At 40.4% G+C, this 18508-nt stretch overlaps 1 protein-coding gene across 2 annotated transcripts in view; it reads left to right on the top strand.

Annotated features, from left to right (window-relative positions):
• The window catches only part of ENPP3 (ectonucleotide pyrophosphatase/phosphodiesterase 3), a 97341-nt gene that overhangs the window by 45147 nt on the left and 33686 nt on the right, over window positions 1-18508 (top strand). For both annotated transcript variants that reach the window (XM_070074616.1, XM_008263526.4), the window contains 5 exons: window positions 6211-6319; window positions 7533-7661; window positions 8040-8071; window positions 12501-12628; window positions 17478-17544. In XM_070074616.1, coding sequence (XP_069930717.1) covers window positions 6211-6319; window positions 7533-7661; window positions 8040-8071; window positions 12501-12628; window positions 17478-17544 — 465 coding nt within the window. The remainder of the gene's footprint in view (window positions 1-6210; window positions 6320-7532; window positions 7662-8039; window positions 8072-12500; window positions 12629-17477; window positions 17545-18508) is intronic.

The following is an 18508-nucleotide window of genomic DNA, read 5'->3' as shown; positions in this document are numbered from 1 at the left end:
TTATTACAAGATTTTACCCTTATTCAGATTATGACTGAGTGGTGTAGCAACTGTCTAAACCATAGCCATCATTTCTTCTTTCCTATTTTAACTGTTACCCATGTCTGGCACGATTAATCACTTAAGAGGGCATGCTTCACTTTCATTTGTCTGACTTGTATGTTACACACCATTTCCTTTTGTTCTATTTAGTGCTCTCTTTTAGCAACCCAATGTCTTTTAAGTATAATTTTCAAAAAAAAAAAAATGCTGCAAGGGAAAAGATCAAGTTCCCCTGAGAGGTCTGTCAGGATGTCCTGGTCTAGTCTGGGGTGGGCAAGAGTTTCCTCTGAGTAAAAAAGAAAAACAGATTTTGCAAATTGTCTGATTGAAGAGGGTGCTAAGCACATGAGAGGAGCACTTGGGACGAACAGATGGACAAATGGTTAGGTGGCTTCACAAATGGACTGTCGCTCCCCCTCTTCATGGAGGAACGACACTAAACCCTGCCTAGGCTTCATATCCGAGTCACGGCACCATTATGTCGCTCCCCGTCTTCGTGGAGGAACGACACAAAACCCTGCGCTGTTCTTTTCGTCCGCTCGGCCCTCCCCGGGTTTGCTGCTGGTTCTTCCCGGGTTGGCTACTATCCCTTCCACCTCCGTGGAAGGGCGGTTCCCCCTGGCCGCTTTCCCCACTTCCGCAGGGGAGCGGCACACCGCCGGCCGGCTTTCTCGGGGGCTGCACAGGTGTTCCTTCAGCTAGATGTTCCCCTTAGATGTTCCCCCTAGATGATCCTGGTGCATGCCGTCTCTCTCCTCCTTTATAGTCCTCCTCCGCCAATCCTAACTCGGCTGCCCACACGCCGAGTACGCTGCTCTCCAATCAGGAGCAAGTCCTACAGTTTATTGGTTGAACTGGAGGCAGCTGTGCGGAAGCTGTTTACTTCTCTCCCAGCGCCATATTGTGGGAGAGCAGATGCATAGAATAAGTCTTAATTCCAGTAACTCAGTCCAGTCCGGGCTGCTCCCCACAATGGACAACACAACAGTAGTAAGGATAATAATAGCAGCTAACCCTTATTGTGTGCTACTCTGTGCTAGACTACTGGAAGTGCTGTATGAGTATTATCACCTTCTCCCATCTAGAAGATTAGGGATGGGGGAGAGGGCCAAGAGGGAACTCAGAGAAGGAGGCAGGCACGAAATCATTCAGGTCCCTGCAGGCCATAAAAAGTGCAAAGGGAGGCGGTGAGGCATCGTAATCATGGAAGTGACATTACTAGATCTGTGTATATTTAGAGGTCACTGTTATTAAATAATAAGAATGAAGAATGAACTGGGGAAAGATGGGTTAGCTTTTGTAATGTTCCAGAAAAAAGGGTAATAGTGACTAGGTCCAGGGTAATGGAAACCATAGTGGATGAAAGAAGATCCATTCGAGATTCATTTACGTAGCAGACTTGGAATGACTTAACGTGACTTGGACCAGAGGGATGGGAGATCAAAGACGATGTCCTGGTTTTTACCATGTGCCAGTGGATACATAATGATGGTGGATCCACTGACATTGACAGATCAGTCTGGGCCAGCTGCTTCTTTTTCAGTTGAGGTACCTGTGACATCCAAATTAACATGTACAGAAGGCAATTGAATATGGGTTTAAGACTCAAAGGAGATAAATATTTAGAAATTTGGCAACATAAAAAGATGGAAGTAGAAGTGTTCTAAGGGGGAAGTAAAGAGTGAAAATGGAGGAGGGATTAAGACCAAAACTCATTAAAACTCAGGAAGAAGAGGCAAATCTGATTGAGAAACTTGGAGGCTTTTTAGTTTATCATTATTATTATTAATCATATACCTTATTCCAGCTTAATATGACCTATAAATTAAAATTAAAAATAAAAGTACAAAGATTATTTTAGTTTGTTTTTACCTACTCACTCACTGAGTTGAAAGCTTATTCAATTATCCAAACCCTCCTTGCTTTGCTATCTTTTTAGGATACTGTGAACAGCCAGCGCCATGGCTCAATAGGCTAATCCTCCACCTTACGGCGCTGGCACACCGGGTTCTAGTCCCGGTCGGGGCACTGGATTCTGTCCCAGTTGCCCCTCTTCCAGGCCAGCTCTCTGCTGTGGCCCGGGAGTGCAGTGGAGGATGGCCCAGGTCCTTGGGCCCTGCACCTGCATGGGAGACCAGGAGAAGCACCTGGCTCCTGGCTTCAGATTAGCGCGGCGCGCTGGCCGCAGTGGCCATTGGAGGGTGAACCAACGGTAAAGGAAGACCTTTCTCTCTGTTTTTCTCTCTCTCTCTCAGTGTCCATTCTGCCAGTCAAAAATAAAAAATAAAAAATAAAAGATACTGTGAACAGTGTTTGGAAATCCTAATATACTTTGAACAGTTTCTGGTGGGCATTCCCAAGGGTCAAGAATATGATGCCAGAAACCATGTTGAAAGGATAAATTTTTTAAGGAAAACTTTTCAGGTTAAAAATTTTTACAAATTTGATAATTTGAACAATGTTTAAGTGTGGGATGATTGTGGCCTGGTGAAGGCTTTATGAAATGAGGACTTGGAGTGTTAGGATTTGCACAGGCAGGAGCAGGTAAGAGAGGCATTTGAAACATAGCAGGGGCCAGCGCTATGGTATAGTAGGTAAAGCCGCCGCCTGCAGTGCTGGCATCCTATATGGGCGCAGGTTTGAGACCCAGCCACTACACTTCCGATCCAACTCTCTGCTATGGCCTAGGAAAGCAGTGGAAGATTGATAAATAAAAAAATAAATAAGATGGCCTAAATCCTTGGGCCCCTGCACCCATGTGAGAGATCTGGAAGAAGATTCTGGCTCCTGGCTTCAGATTGGTGCAGCTTGGGCTGTTGTGCCCATCTGGGGAGTGAACCAGTGGTGGATGGAAGCCCTCTCTCTCTCTCTGTCTCTCTGCCTCAACCCCTCTGTAACTCTCCCTTTCAAATTAATTAATTAATTAAAAAGAAACAAAGCAAAGGCAAAAACTCCTTAAAAGCAAATTTGTTCTAATGCATTTCTTGCATTGAAGAAGGATTAGTCCCCAAAATGTCCTAACTGGTTATTAGTAACTTTAATTAATGGCTTCTATACTTCAGTAAAATTCAGCTGTTATTTTTTTACTGACAGATTATTAAATCTTAGAATGAAAAATTAGGAAGAGAAATTCAGTTCAGAAAAGAAAGCTGAAACTAAGAACAAGTTGACTTGCATGTTGGTGATGCTCAGGGGCACACTGGCAGGGTTTTGGAGCACGCAGGAATTCCACTGCGGGGCCAGCATGTGCGGGAGACTACGTCAGGAAGGACGCCGTACGCCTTGCAGAGCATATTGCAATACTTCTGCACAGAGCGCTCAACTCGCTGGGTTCTCTGCAACCTGGAATTCAGTTTTTCAAAGAGTTGCTTCTGAATCCAAAGAGTAACTGTTCATTGAGGATCCTATCAGTCAACTCCTGGTACCAGAATTGATTATAATGTTTCCACAGTGCGTACTGTGAAAATCAGTGATCACAATTCCCTGTTTAAAAACAAAGGGGAGGGAGGACAGTGTGGTGCTTTGGCTTACTGGGAAGAGCCATCATCTTTTTATTTTATTTATTTATTTATTTATTTATTTGACAGGCAGAGTGGACAGTGAGAGAGAGAGAGAGAGAAAGGCCTTCCTTTGCTGTTGGTTCACCCTCCAATGGCCACTGCGGCTGACGCATCACGCTGATCCAAAGCCAGGAGCCAGGTGCTTCTCCTGGTCTCCCATGTGGGTGCAGGGCCCAAGGACCTGGGCCATCCTCCACTGCACTCCAGGGCCACAGCAGAGAGCTGGCCTGGAAGAGGGGCAACCCGGACAGAATGCCGGCGCCTCAGGCGGAGGATTAGCCTATTGAGCTGCAGCGCCGGCCAAGAAGAGCTATCATCTTTGACGCCAGCAACCCATATGGGTGCCCGTTTGATTCCCGGCTGCTCCACTTCCAATCCAGCTCCCTGCTAATGGCCTAGGAAAAGCAGTGGAAGATGGCCCAAATGCTTGGGCTCCTATACAGCCCTGGATATTGTGGCCATCTGGGGAGTGAACCAGCGGATGGAAGATTCCTCCTTCTCTGTCTCTCCCTCTCTCTCTGTAACTCTTAGAAATAAAACTTTTAAAAAAATAAATAAAATTTTAAAAAGCTGAGTTTTCTAGTACACTATCCTAACAGAACTTGGTTTTCACCATAGCTGCAAATATTTCTATTCCTTTCCATATCTAACGATCTGAAAAGCTGCTCACTCCTTGCTCCTTACTGAGCTGTCTAGTGTCTTTCTTCTGGATGGACTGGCGTTGGATGCTGGCATCCAGTCACTTCATATTCTTCTATATGTTCTTCATGGAAGACTCTAGATTGGGGAAACCTGCGGGAGGCAGACACATATACGGATGATTTCATAACTTTGGAGAGTCCAGTGATAGCAGTGTGTCAGCGTGCTTGGAGATAGAAAAGAAGAGGCCATCTGTATGACTGGGAGGAGTGGGTGGGATGACTATGTGGAAATGGACAATATGCCATGGCAGGGGGTGGAAACTGTGACTCCCACTGCCAAACCAGAGTGCATGGTTGGCTTAAGATTGGGTGTCAAGAAAGCAGCACAGAGCTGATGACAAATCTAGCAGTGGTTCAGCGTGGTTTAAGTCCTGCAATGTCTGTTACTACCTGTGGGACCATGAACATGATACTCATCTTCTTAATATCTCGAGTTTCTTGGCCTTTACAACTGGAAGTTCCAATTGCTCCATCCACAAATGTTGGCTGTGAGGATTGAATGAAAAAAATGTACTAAAGTTCTTAATGCTTCCTGGCTTGTGAAATTCTTTCTCAAAAAAAAAGAAAAAAAGGCACTCAGTGTTATAGTATTATGAGACATTGAACATTTTTTCCCAATCCATTTCTATTACACTTACTTAAAAAAAATGCTGAAAAGTTATACCAGTGAAAATGTAGATTTCTATTTTCACTGGCATAAATTTTTTTATTTTATATATTTTTTTATTTTTTGACAGGCAGAGTGGACAGTGAGAGAGAAAGAGAGAGAGAGAAAGGTCTTCCTTTACCATTGGTTCACCCTCCAATGGCCGCTGTGGCCTGTGTGCTGCGGCCGGTGCACCACGCTGATCCGAAGCCAGGAGCCAGGTGCTTATCCTGGTCTCCTATGCAGGTGCAGGGCCCAAGGACTTGGGCCATCCTCCACTGCACTCCCGGGCCACAGCAGAGAGCTGGACTGGAAGAGGAGCAACCAGGACAGAATCCAGTGCCCCGACCGAGACTAGAACCCAGTGTGGCAGCGCAGGGTTAGCCTATTGAGCTGTGGCTCCGGCCCACTGGCATAAATTTTCAGCATTTTTTTTTTACTAGTTAAACCTTGTCAGTTCAATATATTATACTAGTAAAGTATAGAAGAATTTAAGAACTCAAAAGTATAAGCAATAAAATAAAAATGAATTCTCATTCTGCTATTCAGAGATAGCCACTGTTAATAGCACTTAGAAACATTGCTTTTTAGTTTTCTATGTATGTGTGTTTACTAAGAAAAGATAATTTACTTAAAAACAAGGTCAGTACAATGTATAAATGTGTATACACCATGGTTTTCCTATGTTTAACATTGTATACTGAACATTTTCTTATGCCAATGTTCTTTTAAAAGTGGTTTGTATAATTTCTTAAGGATGTGCTATAATTTATTTTTCTTAGAATTTAAATAATAAATTAATAATGCAACAATGCATATTTTTATGTATAAATCAGATGGCTAGAAGTAGAATTATTAGGTGTCAGAGCATGACCCCTTTTAGCTCTCTTATAACTCATTGTCACATGATCCTCCAGAGGTGTAACACTTAGATTCTCTTTGATGTGTCTGTGGACTGTTCTCTCTAACCTCAGGCATAGTCATGGAAACATTTACAGTTTAATAGTGTTTGTTGACACTCAACATTGTTTTGCATATCTACTGACCAATAGTTTATTTTCCTTTGTAGAGAATACTACGAAAAACAAAATTGTTTTGTTTATAGATTTAGGGAATTGGTATTTGATAAATGTAGTAGCATGAGTACCGGGTTCTGATGTTCTAAAAAGTCATCAATTTCAGAGAAGGAAAAATATTAAATTTTTACTTTATGAGATAACTAAAATAATTAGTGAAGACAATCTTAACTTCATTTTTTTAGGTAATCCAAGCCTTACAGTCAGTAGATAATACTTTTGGAATGTTGATGGAAGGCTTAAAACAACGGAACTTACACAACTGTGTGAATATAATCCTTTTGGCTGACCATGGTATGCATTTTTTTTAAATCATATTTTACCTTTGGTTATATGTTATAGCCTCAAGTGTTGCATAAACAAGAGAATGTTCAGACCACAAAGCTTTTGAAGAAGTGAAGAAGTTATTTTGTGGTAGACTGCAATGAAAAGAAGACTGAATATTTCTAGTTTATCCATATATTTTATTTTCTGTAAAAAACAGAATGAATAGTACTTAACAGGGTTGCTATTCAAGCTAAAAACTGCATTTTAGGACTTCTTTTTAGTAAGTTATTCCTTTATGTAGGTTGGCAAGATTTTCCAGGATTTAAAAAAATTTTATTTATTTTGTTTATTTGAGAGAGAGAGAAAGATAAAGGGAGAGAGAGAGAAAGAGGGAGAATATCTCCATCTCCTGTTTCAGTCTGCAAATGCCCCTAACAGATGGAGCTAGGTCAAGCTGAAACCAAAAGACTGCTACTCAACCCAGGTCTCCCACATGATGGCAGGGTCCCAGCTACTTGAGTCATCACCTGCCGCCCCCCAGGATGTGCATTAGCAGGAAGCTGGGACTAAGATCTGAGCAGACATGAATCATACGCTCCAGTATGAATGGGGCCTCCCAAGCGTCATCTTAACCTCTATGCCAAACATGCACTCTTCCTCCTTGTCTGAGTTATGCAAATACAAGTATGTGTAATCGCAGGTCTTGTCTGTAAGTTCCCCACCATCTCACATTTCTACACTAGAGAATAACTATTTCAGTTAAAGGATATGAAATAACCGTTTTCTCTCCCCCAGCATACAGAATGCATTCACTCAGTTTTAAAGTACTCATCCATTTCGCATATATTTTATAAGTGTCTACTCGATGCTGAGTACTCCCCTAGAAACACTGTTGGGAAGTACGCAGAGCAGATGTGGGTCTTTCCCAGCCAGGGAGAGCAGATCGTCTTCTGGAGAACAGTCACAGCTAAGCTCCCACACCTGCAGAAGAACCAGGCTCTGGCATGAGCAAGAAAAGAGCCAGTCTGTAGACCTTTGGGTTGTAGCTTGGAACATTAATGAGAAACACTGAAATGCGTTTTAAATTTTTTGAATGGTTCCCAAGCACTGCCCTATTGTTTTAAAACCTAAAGCAAAACATGAACACATCTTTTGTTCAAAGAAATTGGTAAGAATGTTTGACATGACAAATGACAAGCAATTGTTACCAGTGATGCACATTCAGTGTTTTTTGTTCCAGGAATGGACCAGACTTCCTGTGACAAGATGGAGTATATGTCTGATTATTTTCAACAAATACACTTCTATATGTATGAAGGACCTGCTCCCCGCATCAGGAGTCGTAATATACCTTTTGACTTCTTTAGTTGTAAGTATAAAGACACCTGCATGGAAAACAGATGTGAACTGAAAGTGAATAACCATGGCCCCAGATTCTGAGAGTGCGTAGGAATTACCAGCCCACTGCTTCTGACTTCTTGGGGAGATGGCACAGGAACAAATGACACATCCCATGTTGAACTTTACTCACTTTATAAAGTCAATGCTTACAACTAATGTTGTTAAGTCAAAATGCATTCTATTCTGTTCTCAAATGCTGGAATAATTCTCTGTTCAAAATAACTCTTATTTGACTTTTACCAGATCACAGTTATTACTATATGTGTCAGATTCACCTATGTTGTTCACATTTTTTTGCACTTGTTAATTATCAATTATAATGTGATTTACTTTTCTTTTGAAACAGTTAATTCTGAAGAAATTGTTAGGAACCTCAGTGTAAGTATAATCTCCTTTATACATATATTTAAATTAATGTTATTACCTTAATTTGTATTCTTTATTTCTAAGTCTAAACTATCTGTTATTCATTTTTAAACCCTCTACCAATTATTTTATATGCATATTAGTTGCTTTTTATCATAGTTATTTTTATTTTTGAGCTGGTCACACTACAGGTAATTAGTTTGGAATAACAGAGGCACTCAATCCTAGTTGTTGAAAGGGCTGGTGTTACATTCAAAGGGCTGTGCTGGTGAGCTGCATCAAGCATTGTTTTTCTCATTTTTTGAGTGACTTGATATCAGAAATTGGTGCATCATAGGCTCCTATAGATCTTTTTGTACAGTTTGGAGCAATAATGTCTTTGCCTCCTAAGTATAGTTATAACTGCTTTTGTTTGAATCCCACATCCTGGGTTGTAAGTAAATGAGTAGAGAAAATTCCAGAAAGTTTAAAATAGCATTATTCACAATGGGATTCAGTACTACTGGAGAAACCTGGCAAGTTCTTATGTTTCTGTGACAATAGTTATCTATTATCATATAGAATTCATCTTGGATAGGATTAAGTGGTAAAGAGGCCATATAGACAGGATAAAGTGTTAAAATGATCATATTAATAGGACTAAGTGTTTGGAAATAATAATAGAATTAAAAAGGAGTGAAGGCTCCAACATGGGAAGCAGTCCATACAGCAGATTCATAGAATGGCCACGGCTTTAAGCAGCACTCCGACCTCAGAGTCAACCCTTAATGCATTCTAGTCTGGCTGGAAAGGCCAGGGGGTGTATTTCTGGCATGGAAAGCCAAGAGACTCTGGAAAAAACTGTCCTGCATAAAGGACCCCTGTGGATGGGATCCCAGTGGAAAGAAGTGGCCACCAAAGAACTATGTACTTTTTTCTGAAAGGAAGAGAGAACTTTCACTTTGCTTATGGCCTTGTCAACCTCGTGGCTCCAAAAGGCTTCCAGAGCCGAGGCAGCTCATGTCAAGAGCCTTGGGTGATCACTGATATCATACATAAGTGTGTTATTTGTTAAGTAAACAAGATCTAGAATAAAGTCAGCAGTTTGACAAAACTATTTTTGACCAAAGATTAAGTTGAAGTTTTGAACTGAGATATTAACACTTGAATTACTTTTAAAAAAAATGGAATACAACTTGCACTTAAAAAATAAACAAACAAATAAACAAGAATCACTGTGCACTTCCCATGCAGAACCTCTGTCCCCAGAGAGTTGTACCATGAGACTTTAATAGAAAAACTTGTTCTCACGAATCATTTCCTTTTAGTGTAATAAATACAGTATACTATTACATCTCATAAATTATGGTTATGACTAAGGACTCACAAAAGATGTATCATCCTTGGGTTCTTCTTCAATGACAAGTTTCTGAAAGAAAAGAAGGGGGAGGAAGGAAGGGAAAAAAGGAAGGGGGAAAATAGTGAAATCAACTTCGAGAAGCAGTAACATGGAACAGCCCTTGTCTAGACTGCTGAGGAACGGTTCTTTTAATTTTTTTATTCCATTTTTTCTTTTTTTCTTTCTCTTACTAAACAAGAAGGGGAGGTGGAAGGCAGGGGAGAGTGAGTGGGAGGGCAGTTATGGTGGGAAGAATTACTATATTCCTAAAATTGTATCTATGAGATACATCCACATTAAAAAAAAAAAAGAATTCATGAGTTTATTACTGATTGAATGACACTAAATTTATTTAGGCATAGGTGAGATATAATTAAGGTAAAAATATTTAAGGGCAGACTTTGAATGATTAAAAATAAAGGGACAGTGGGAAGGAATAGTTAATATAATAGGGGATGCTGGCGCCACAGCTCACTAGGCTAATCCTCCGCCTTGCGGCGCCCACACACGGGTTCTAGTCCCGGTCGGGGCGCCGGATTCTGTCCCGGTTGCCCCTCTTCCAGGCCAGCTCTCTGCTGTGGCCAGGGAGTGCAGTGGAGGATGGCCCGAGTACTTGGGCCCTGCACCCCATGGGAGACCAGAATAAGTACCTGGCTCCTGCCATTGGATCAGCGCGGTGCGCCGGCCCCAGCACACCGGCCTCGGCGGCCACTGGAGGGTGAACCAACGGCAAAGGAAGACCTTTCTCTCTGTCTCTCTCACTGTCCACTCTGCCTATCTACCTATCTATCTATATAAAAAATAGGGGACACACTGAAACTTTGAAATAGGAATGGCCAGCAGAACAGAAGTCCTTTAGAGTATTAATCATTTTGTAGGGGGTGTCATTTCAAAGCAATTTATTTTCTGACTTCTTGAGAGAACATTCTAAAAGCAATATGTCCAGCATATGACCACAGTACTGTGGAATGTAGAATAAGCATATGCCTTTTTTTGCTTGCTTTGCTTTTTTTCAGTTTTTTTTTTAATTTATATAAGGTGAACAAATTTCATGTATTTCATATATACAGATTTAGGGGCATAGTGGTTCTTCCCACCCAACACTCCCTCCCAACTTCTTTCCTCTTATTCTTTCTTTTAATTTTTACAATGACATCATTTCAGTTTATTTTATAATCATGAGCTTACTCTTCACTAGAAGTTACAGGCAGAGAATGAGATGTTAAACTGTTAAAATTTGGAAATAGATTTGTTTTCTCTTATGTTCTCTAATATTCTGATCTTGAATAGATATGACAATATCACCCCTTACTAGTGGGGTGTAGACATGCAATGTATTCATGCGGTGTGGACTGGGTAGTTTAGAATTTTCAGTATGTGGATTCCATGAATCCACAGGTGTTTTTCTTCTGTCTCATCACCTCATAATCCATAAAGATGAAATTATGTTGGTGAGGAAGGGAGAATCTGTAATGACCCCAGTGGTGTGAGGAGACTGAGTACTTCAAGCTTTGGAAATCCATTGCATAGTATCACAGACAGAGCACTACAGAACCTCAAAGAAATGGACCACCATTTCATGAAGTAGTACATCATTCCTGGAAAATATTCCATGCGGTAATACAGTATTCCCAGTGGTGCTGTTTTGTGATCTATATTGAGCTTAGAGTGAACAAACATGACCAGACACGAGCTTGCAACCCTTTAAGTTCCACAACATTCTGGCTGCATGAGAGACATTAGCACCAACTTTGTTCTTAGATAGAATGACCAAACTGTTAACTCTGGTGTCTTTATCCCAATTTTCAAATGCAAATGATAATTCCTTGGTTGTTCAGACATTGGCAGTGTAACCCCAGCTTTCTCTGCATTTGTTCTTGGAAGGAAAGTGTCCACTACTGAGGAACGTGTGACCCATCAGGTTGTCTATAGTTGTCAGGGCCACCTTCTAATCCCTTGAATGTTGGTGAAGCCTTACCATCAGCAGTTGCCATCTTTTTCCTGTCTGGAAGTTACAGAAATATTAGCTTAAGAAAGGAAATAACAATAAATGGAAAAGGAGAAAAATAAGTCCAGAAAAGCTACCAAAATAGGCAGGAAGGACATTGGCTGAGTATATGTGTAATACTTTTCTCATTCCTCTTTCTTTCCATCATCTCTCCTTACCCTCCCATTGTTTCTGTTTCTTTTGGATTTTGTTTTCGTAAATTGTATCTCACAGTTTCTCTTATTTTTCTTATACAAACAGAGCATGACATGATAGGGACATAGACTTGTTAATAGAGATGAGAGATTGTGGTTTATAATAAGTGAGAAAATGAGGAAATAGAAAAAAAAGTCATTTCCTCATATTGTCACTTGAATGTTTGTTCTCTTCTTACCTCCTGTTTCTCAAAAAGTTCATGAGAGAAAGTTCCTTTTTGGTTCTGTTTCTCATTTCCTCTTTTCTTTTGCACAAATAAGTACCAATATCATTTGCATTTTTAGTTTTAAAACATGTCCTGCAGTGACTCTAGTTATTATTAAGGAACATCAAATTTTATTCCAATTTGAGAAATTCCTGAATTTTTCACAAATTCATGGTGATTAGGGTGATGACTCAGTTTCAAAAGCTGTTGACATGACATGATTTGAAAACTAAGAAAATGTTACTTATTAGTCAGTTATGAAGGGATTTTGATAAAATTAAATTCATTAAAATTTTTGCCCATATCTGCATATGTTTCATATGTAATTTAGACTCAGAATTTGAAATTAGCACTCCACATCTAGACATTTATCAATGTTTTTGTCTAATGAAGTACAGGAGGGATTTGTGGTGGCTTTAAGATGCATGCTCAGGAATGAAAACTTAAGACATCAAACACCAAATTACTGTTAAGATCAGATTTTCACTGCAACCTAATTATTGTTGCAACAACAAAAATCATATAACTAGGGAATTTGACTACATTGATAATAGGTTTATTATTCCTGCCTTAGCTAAATGGTCATAAAAGATGAAACCTTTGAATTAGTTTGCCTGTTTTGTGCTTCATGAGTAAGTATTTATATATTTTTCAGTGTCGAAAACCTGATCAGCACTTCAAACCCTACCTGACTCCTGATTTGCCCAAACGACTCCACTATGCCAACAATGTCCGAATTGACAAAGTTCATCTCATGGTGGATCGGCAGTGGCTGGCTGTGAGGTTTGTGGGTCTATTTCTCTCATCATGTTCTTATTAGCCATCTTTCATTATGCATTTACTTAGCCTTACTCTGCTAAGATCATGGAATGTTTTTTTTTTAATTTTGGGCATTGACATATTCTTGACCTTTTTCTGCAATTCTGGATCTGAAATTATAGTTGTTAGTATACTGACTTTAGTGCCCTACTCTTCACCATATGGCCTAGAATGTGGACGAGGCTGAGATCCTCTGGCCACTGTCCAGAGCCTGTCTGGGACAGCACATTCCTACATTCACTCCCTCTGTGCTGCCCTATAAGGCCATCAGCAGGATAAAGATGTTATTCATTGTCTTCCAAGCTGGTAGTGAGTGACTGAGTAGACAGCGCTTTGAAATTTTTTATGGCTATAAGGCCAAGCTAGTCAATTGATTATATCATTGATTTCTTATTCTATTTATAATTGTAATTCATATTGATCCTTGAGCATTTGCAAAATGTAAGTGTGTTTAGAGAAAATAAAAATCATTCTGAGTCACTCCATTCCAAATAACTATTTGTTTGTTAATCTACAGAATTTTTTAAAATGCTCGCTCTGTATGTGCCAGACCCAGTCTCAGGTGTTGATACAGATATGATTTCTGGGCTATTTTATATGGATGCAATTTAATGCCAGGGGCATAAAATAACAATGGGGTTACAGCGAAAGGCAGATACATTTGAGAAAAAGTAGATGAAAGAAGACAAGAGAGTTGGGCTCCAATATGTGATGTATGTGCAGGATGAGGAACTGGGGACTTGGCAGAGCCTGTTCTGCGAGACAGCCTGGAAACTGACTATTCAGCGAGAGTGTGTGCAGCTCCTCACTGGGTCACTAGATGGCACTAGCCTCTCTCCTAGGGATTGGACAGCGGCTGTACTGTGACTCAGGACAACATTCTCTAAAAGCATTTCTGTAAAATATGTGAACAAAATCAAGCTTTACTAACATTAAATACATAAGGTTGCTAGTAATTTATATATATAATAAATAAATATATGCCTCAAATGGGGTATGAGCTCCAAATATTTACTGTTAGGGGGATGAGAGCAAAGACTTTAGAGGTTACTGGGGCAGAATGAGAAAGAGTTAGGGGAGAGTCCAGCCATTAGAATACCTCTGGGCATCACCCATTAAAACCCAGTCTCATTTGATGCTTTGTAGCCTTTCAAATAGCAAGCAGTGGGATATAGAAAAAGCAACAGCTTTAGAGTTCAAGGCCTGGCTCCCCACCTTGTGGAAACCTGGAAAATTTGACATGTTAAAGGTTCATTTTCCTTGTCCTTGTACTACAAGATGACCCTGTTTGTGTCATTCTTTTGCCATTAATTTACAATGTAAACTAGCTCCATCCAAGTAAAATTTAAATATAGCCTTAGTAAGAGCAACTGAAGATTGTAATCTGATTAAAACCCAGGCCTACTCTCTACAGCTCTCAATAATGAGTCTCGGGCTACCTACTGCTTTAAGTAAATCTTTGTCATTTTTAGTAATCCTGTGAATTAGTTGATAACTATATTAGATCGCTTTTTCACAATTACAGTAAATTGTAACTGTTCATGTCATCTGTTTACATAATCACCATCTTTATTTTACCTAAGATGTGCTAGATTTTACTAATTGGCAGGAACCCCATTGTTTCCAACTATAGTTGAATTACTGTAGATGGTATTTTGGAGATAATAAATAGAATAGCAACTTACAAATGCATCACAGGCACTGTTCTAAGAACTGGACTTGACACACACAACCCCTGCTTTAACGACCTTTGGCTGGTGAGAAGGAAGACAGTAACTCTAATGTAGTGTGAAAACTGTTGAAGCAGCACCAAGTACCTGTAGAAAATTCAAAGCAAAAAATGATTCCACATGCCAGTGTGGATGTTGTGCATTGTACAGAGGAATTTGACCAAGAAGGTGACAGAGTATGGAAATCAGACTGAAAATATTTTGTTTTATTTTTTGAAAGGGAGAGGAGAGAGAGAGAGAGGACTCCCATCTACTTGATCACTCCCCAGGCACCCACAAGTGCCAGCAGTGGACTAGGTCAACTCAGTCCAGTTCTCCAACATAGGTAGTGGGGACCCAGGTATTTGAGCCATCACCTGCTACCTCCTAGGGTGAATATTAGCAGGAAGCTGAGCGCAGGAGCAGAACCAGGACTTGAACCCACGCACTCGGATATGGGATGCAAGTGTCCCAAATAGTACCTTAACTTCTGTGTCAAACATATGCCTCAGAAATTGCACTCTCGCTCGGTTCAATAAACCCTGACAGGGGCTGTGTCAGCAGGAGGAAGATGCCACTTTTCCTGAGCCAGAAGGTGGCATCTGCTTGCCAAGCCTTGAGCACTGCCAGGCTGTGTCCATCAAGAGGCAGCTGTTTCTGCCACAGAAGCTGGGCTCGTTATGTAAGCCAGCAGCAGCTCTGGGGCAAGGACAGGAAGAGAGAAGGAGGTAGGCTTCCAGGTGGAAGGACCGGAGTCCAGCAGTTGCTAGTAGCTCTGCTTTGCCGGAGCACTGAGTGAAGCTGCCCTGTGCCTGGGGGACCCGACCAAGCGTGACTTTGATCTCGAAGGAAGGGGGAGAGACAGTTGGGAGACACTGAGTTTGCTTTGCAGGGAGCTCATTCTAGCTGTTCTCAGAGGAGCAGGACAGGGAGGCCTGTTACCCATTCATCATTAGGACCACCCCAAGGGAGGCTGTGGAGCCCTGAGAATGAGGAAATTCAGTATGCAGCCTATCAACAGCAAGGTGTGACGGTTAATGACGACCCAGATTTTTCCAGGATAGTCTTGGTTCATCACAGTCTGACCCACACTTGTTTCCATTTCCAGCAGTGATAGTGTTGAAAAAGATTGAGTGTATGCACGTGTGTTATGCAGAAAACTTCTGAAGTTCTGGAAGCAGGATGATCAACTCAGCACTTAGGTCACAGGAGATGAGGCTCTGGCTTACAGGGGGAGCAGTAGGAGAGGAAAGGAAAGGACAAACAGAAGTGTGCCCCTTCTTCTCCCGCCTGTGTCATTACCCTGCTGTGGCCGAGACACCCAGCCTTGATTTCAACTGTGTTAATTAGACAGGGAGAAGATAATAGAGGATTTGCTACAGATGACACACACAGCATTTGGAAGTTGAGCTAAATTATGACAGAAAAAAATCAAATCAAGTTTCCAAATGCCTGCTACCAATTTTCCATGTGTGATTTCCAGAACCGAATTAATGGCTGCGAGCAGTTGGGAGAGCAAATTTCTGTACTTTTCACTTGAAAAGCAAGAGAAAATATTGCTTTTGTGAACCAATATTCTCATCTTTTTCTTCTGTATAAGATTTGCAATATTTAGTTTTTTAATTGAGCTGGATTAGGAAATGGAAATATAAGAAAACTAGAATTTTCTGAAAATAAATTAATATATAATAATTTTAGAACATTTTACCAAATATTTGATTGAAAAGACCTTTTTCTTTCTTTAATGCACACTCTAACTTCCCACACAGAATTTAAAATTTAATGATCTCCAGTTAAATAATTTCAAAAATCATAGGAAATCAAATAATTACAGAATAAAGTTATTCTGTAAAACCAGTTTTACCCCATTCCAGCAGTCTTGGAGGGATTGACATAAAGACATATCCTGACCCACACAAGGTAATCGAATTTAAGCCCCTCACAAAGGGGTGGAATCACACTTTCCCCATGCTTTCCCCCCTGCAGGCGATGTCTTAGCTTGTCTTTTCTTCCCTCTCGAAGGTAGAGCTGAGTGTGGCCTGGCCAGAGTTGTGATTTGTTTTTAAATTTTGTGATTTATTTTTATTTTTTTATTTAAACTGAGAGTCAGTTATGACTTTTTAAACTTTTTTTTAACAGTAAATGCCTGTCTTGTTCTCAATTGAGCCTTCAAGGTAAAGGCAAACAGAAACCGTGTGTGTGTGTGTGTGTGTGTGTGTTAGCACGCTTGTGTGTGTGTGTGTGTCTGTGCCCTCGGGGCTGGAGGTGGAGGATGGGGGAGCAAATGACACTTTTCAAGACCAGCCTTTGGAAATAGAAGTCTTTTGTTCTCCACAGCCCAAATTTGAACCAGTGTAATATTGTCGCTTTAAAACAAACCAAGCTTATTTATTGCTACTTTTTTCCTGAATTTAAAAACCAACCATGTATAAAATCGCTAACAGAGCTCAAAGATTAAAATCCCGAGAATGTCAGCAAAAGACAAATCAATTGCATTTGAGAACCTATTCCAGTGATAGAGCAGCAGCCCTTGGGAGAAAATTTTAAAGGCTAAAAATAAATGCTGATTTTACAAAATATTCTTGATCCAGCTTCTTATCAAATGTTATACTTAACCTGCTGAGGGCAATCTGTATTCATGCTTTTTATGTTATTTCCATAGACATCTCCTCTGTAAAATAGGCATCAATATTTTTTCCAGTTCCAAATGTTTATTCCTAAAATGCTGAAACACTTAAAGTGATATATTAATCAACATATTCTTCTAAATCACGTTGTCAATGGTGTAGAAGGCTGCAGCTGTGCTTAAAGACAAGTTCTTTTCTTTCACTCTGAGCCTCTGTTGTTATTCCTGGGTCAATACCTTTGAGTCAAAAGACCTTTTAATTCTATTTATAGACCTTGGATCTCTTCTGTTACTCCGACCATTTTGTTTGTTCCTCTACGGTTATATACTTAAGCATCAAAATAAAGATATTTACACTGCTCCTGAGAGAAAAATTTGCATACATAAAAGTAGAAGTTACATTAAAAACCCACTAAAGTACAATTTAAAACAAGATCTTGCATTAACACAATGGTCAGTATGTAATATTTCTTTATAGGAATAGACTAAGTTCGTACTGTGGAGGAGGCAACCATGGTTATAACAATGAATTTAAGAGCATGGAGGTAATGTACTTCCTTTTTCCTTTGTTCTTAATGAATGTTTATTGAATAGCAACTTTGTGATAGGCAATGTCTAAGACTTTTTTTTTAAGTTTATTGGTTTATTTATTTGAAAGAGTGATAGGGAGAGAGGGAGACACAGAGAGATCTTCCTTCTGCTGGTTCCTACCCCAAATAACTGCAACAGCTAGGGCTGGGCCAGGCTAAAGCCAGGAGCCTGGAACTCCTCTGGGTATCTTATGCGGGCGGCAGGGACCCAAGCATCTGGGCCATCATCTGCTGCCTTCCCGGCACATAAGCAGGAAGTTGCATCCAAAGCATGGAGTAGCCAGCACTGGAATTGGCACCCTGATATAGGATGGAGGTGTTTCAAGTGGCAGCTTAATCTATTGTACCACAACAATCTGCTCTTGTCAAAGATTCTTAAATACATCTGTGAACAAAACAGGTAAAGATCTCTTACTTCATAAAACTTTCATTCTAATTAAGGATACATGCACTAGGCATATTGTAGGAATATATTGGGACCAGTGCTGTGGCATAGTGGGCTAAGCCTCCACCTGCAGCTCCAGCATCCCATATGGATGCAAGTTCTAGTCCCAGCTGCTCCACTTTTGATCCAGCTCCTTGATAATGCAACAGGGAAAGCAGTGGAGGATGGCCCAAGTTCTTGGGCTCCTGAAACCTTGTGGCTCCTGAAACCTTGTGGGAGACCTGGAAGAAGCTCCTGGCTCCAGGCTTCTGATCAGCCCAGCTCCAGCAGTTGCGGCTGTTTGGGGAGTGAACCAGCAGATGGAAGACCTTTTTCTCTGTCTCTATGTCTTTCTGTCTATAACTCTACCTCTCAAATAAATAAATAAAATGTTTATTTTTTAAAGGAATATATGACTTAGTGTGTTAAGGGAAGTGCTATGGGAAGTGAAGGAAAAGTAAAGGAGAGTAAGGAAAAGTTGAGATAGTTTTGGGA

This window comes from Oryctolagus cuniculus, chromosome 5 (genome assembly GCF_964237555.1).
Source record: "Oryctolagus cuniculus chromosome 5, mOryCun1.1, whole genome shotgun sequence".
Taxonomy (NCBI): Eukaryota; Metazoa; Chordata; class Mammalia; order Lagomorpha; family Leporidae; genus Oryctolagus; species Oryctolagus cuniculus.
The sequence above is the reverse complement of the archived record's forward strand: the minus strand, read 5'-3'. Positions and strand labels throughout refer to the sequence as shown.